Genomic DNA, 1,907 nt, shown 5'->3' on the forward strand with positions numbered 1-1,907 from the left:
ATATATATATATATATATATATATATATATATATATATATATATAACACATCTTTTCTAGAATATAAACTTTGTGAGGGTATAATGTATGACAAATGCTTTCCAGTTATCTCCCATGTACCTAACATAGTCTTGCATATTCTAAAACTTAAAAAAACACCAAACTGATTACAAGGTCATGAATTCCAAAGGGATTTTCCCAGTTCTACTGTTGTCCCAGTTCTTACCTGGATCAAATAATATTGCTTCAGATAAGACAGCCATGGGCTTGGGTTTAGTAATTCTCATGTCACTTATACAATTGTTTGCATATGGGGGGAAAAAAAAAAGAGTACCAGCTAACTGTAACCAAATGCACAACATAAAAATCTAATTATATTTTGAACATCATCTAGAAGTCATTTCTACATAAATCTTCTAGACTTTTAGTTGAGTAAAACACACAATCACACACACACACAAAAAAATCCCAACTCACTGCCTGGGGCACAACTGGGGCTGCAGCTCCCACGTGAATAGCATCGTAAGGGGCTTCTTCCGCATATCCCATTCTTCCATCCCCCACTGAAAGAAAAAAGTTATACTTTATAAAACTGTTTGCATGAAACAGTGTGAAGAGTTATAGTACAGGAGGTTTAAAATGGGGAAAGGATAGCTTTTCCAATAAATGATGCTGGGACAACTGGATACTCATATGGAAAAAAATATAATTGGACCCTTCCTCATAACACACACACATCAATGTCAGGAAGATCAAAGAACTAAATGTGAAAAGCTAAAATGGTAAAGCTTCTAAGAAATAATACAGGGACATATCTTCATGACTTCAGGGTAGCCTCAACAGGACACAGAAAGCATTGAATAAAACTAAGTCTGACTACATTAAAATTAAGAATTTCTGTTTATCAAAAGGGTACCAGTAAGATGAAAAGATACACCACAAAGGGGAGAAGAGGTTTACGATATGTATAAACAGACAAAGGCCTAGTCTCTAGAAGCCCTATAAGTCAAAGAAAAATACAAACAATCCAATATCTGAACAGGCAATTCACAAAAGAGGAAATCCAAATGGCCAAACACACAAAAAAGTATTCAACCTCATTGGTTAATAAGAAAATACAAAATTAACATCGCAAAGAGATACAGTGCTATACACTCACTAGGTGGACAAAAAGAGTAATTGTTATTCTTTTTTAGTATTTAAAAGAGAATGTAAATAAATGTAATAATTAACTCTGAGTCTTATTTAGCTTGCATGAATCTTCTGAAAATAAAAATCCTCTGGTGAAGAAATTTTTAAAGTTTCCTGATACTCACCAACCAGTTGCACTCTCCCTGAAGACAGAAGTGCTGGATCGTCCTTTCTGACATTATTTATCGAGTCATCTACTAGCTCTTTAATGTGATCAATTCCTATCACTTTTCCATTAGATCCAACCTGGAAAAGAGAAAATAACCTAATAGCTCATTGGGCTAAATTTGTTTTTCTAAAGTGTTATTAAAGTGTTTCCTTATCTAAAATCATATTCCGAAATGAGAAATTAAAAACAAACGTCTTAAGCCTCCACTTAGATTGTGAAACACTCAGTTTATCATAAATTATTTACCATATACAACTTTCACAACTATAATCCTCACTGAATAATTATATGTAAGCAATTAAAAAGCTAAAACAAATTTTAAAAATTTATAATACTAAGAAAAACTATATCTTTCTTAGATTTCTAATTTTTAAATCCAGAACTTTGAAGTAGAATTTAACTACTAATATTTAATGGTAGTGCAATCTTTTTAAAATTGAAATTCCATTTAAAAGTGTAACTTTAAGCATTAAAATGTTACATAAAAAATTTTATGAGGAAGAGCTGGCTGGTTAGTTCAGTTGGTTAGAGCGTATTGTTATAACAT

The 1,907-nt window shown here is 31.8% G+C and overlaps 1 protein-coding gene across 2 annotated transcripts in view; it reads right to left on the bottom strand.

Moving 5' to 3' along the window:
• The window catches only part of PCMT1 (protein-L-isoaspartate (D-aspartate) O-methyltransferase), a 39,912-nt gene that overhangs the window by 11,505 nt on the left and 26,500 nt on the right, over positions 1-1,907 (bottom strand). For both annotated transcript variants that reach the window (XM_008587432.1, XM_008587431.1), the window contains exons 5-6: positions 1,317-1,437; positions 478-563 (exon numbers count right to left, since the gene is read on the bottom strand). In XM_008587432.1, coding sequence (XP_008585654.1) covers positions 478-563; positions 1,317-1,437 — 207 coding nt within the window. The remainder of the gene's footprint in view (positions 1-477; positions 564-1,316; positions 1,438-1,907) is intronic.

Source organism: Galeopterus variegatus, unplaced genomic scaffold, assembly GCF_000696425.1.
Source record: "Galeopterus variegatus unplaced genomic scaffold, G_variegatus-3.0.2 Scaffold4394, whole genome shotgun sequence".
NCBI lineage: Eukaryota > Metazoa > Chordata > Mammalia > Dermoptera > Cynocephalidae > Galeopterus > Galeopterus variegatus.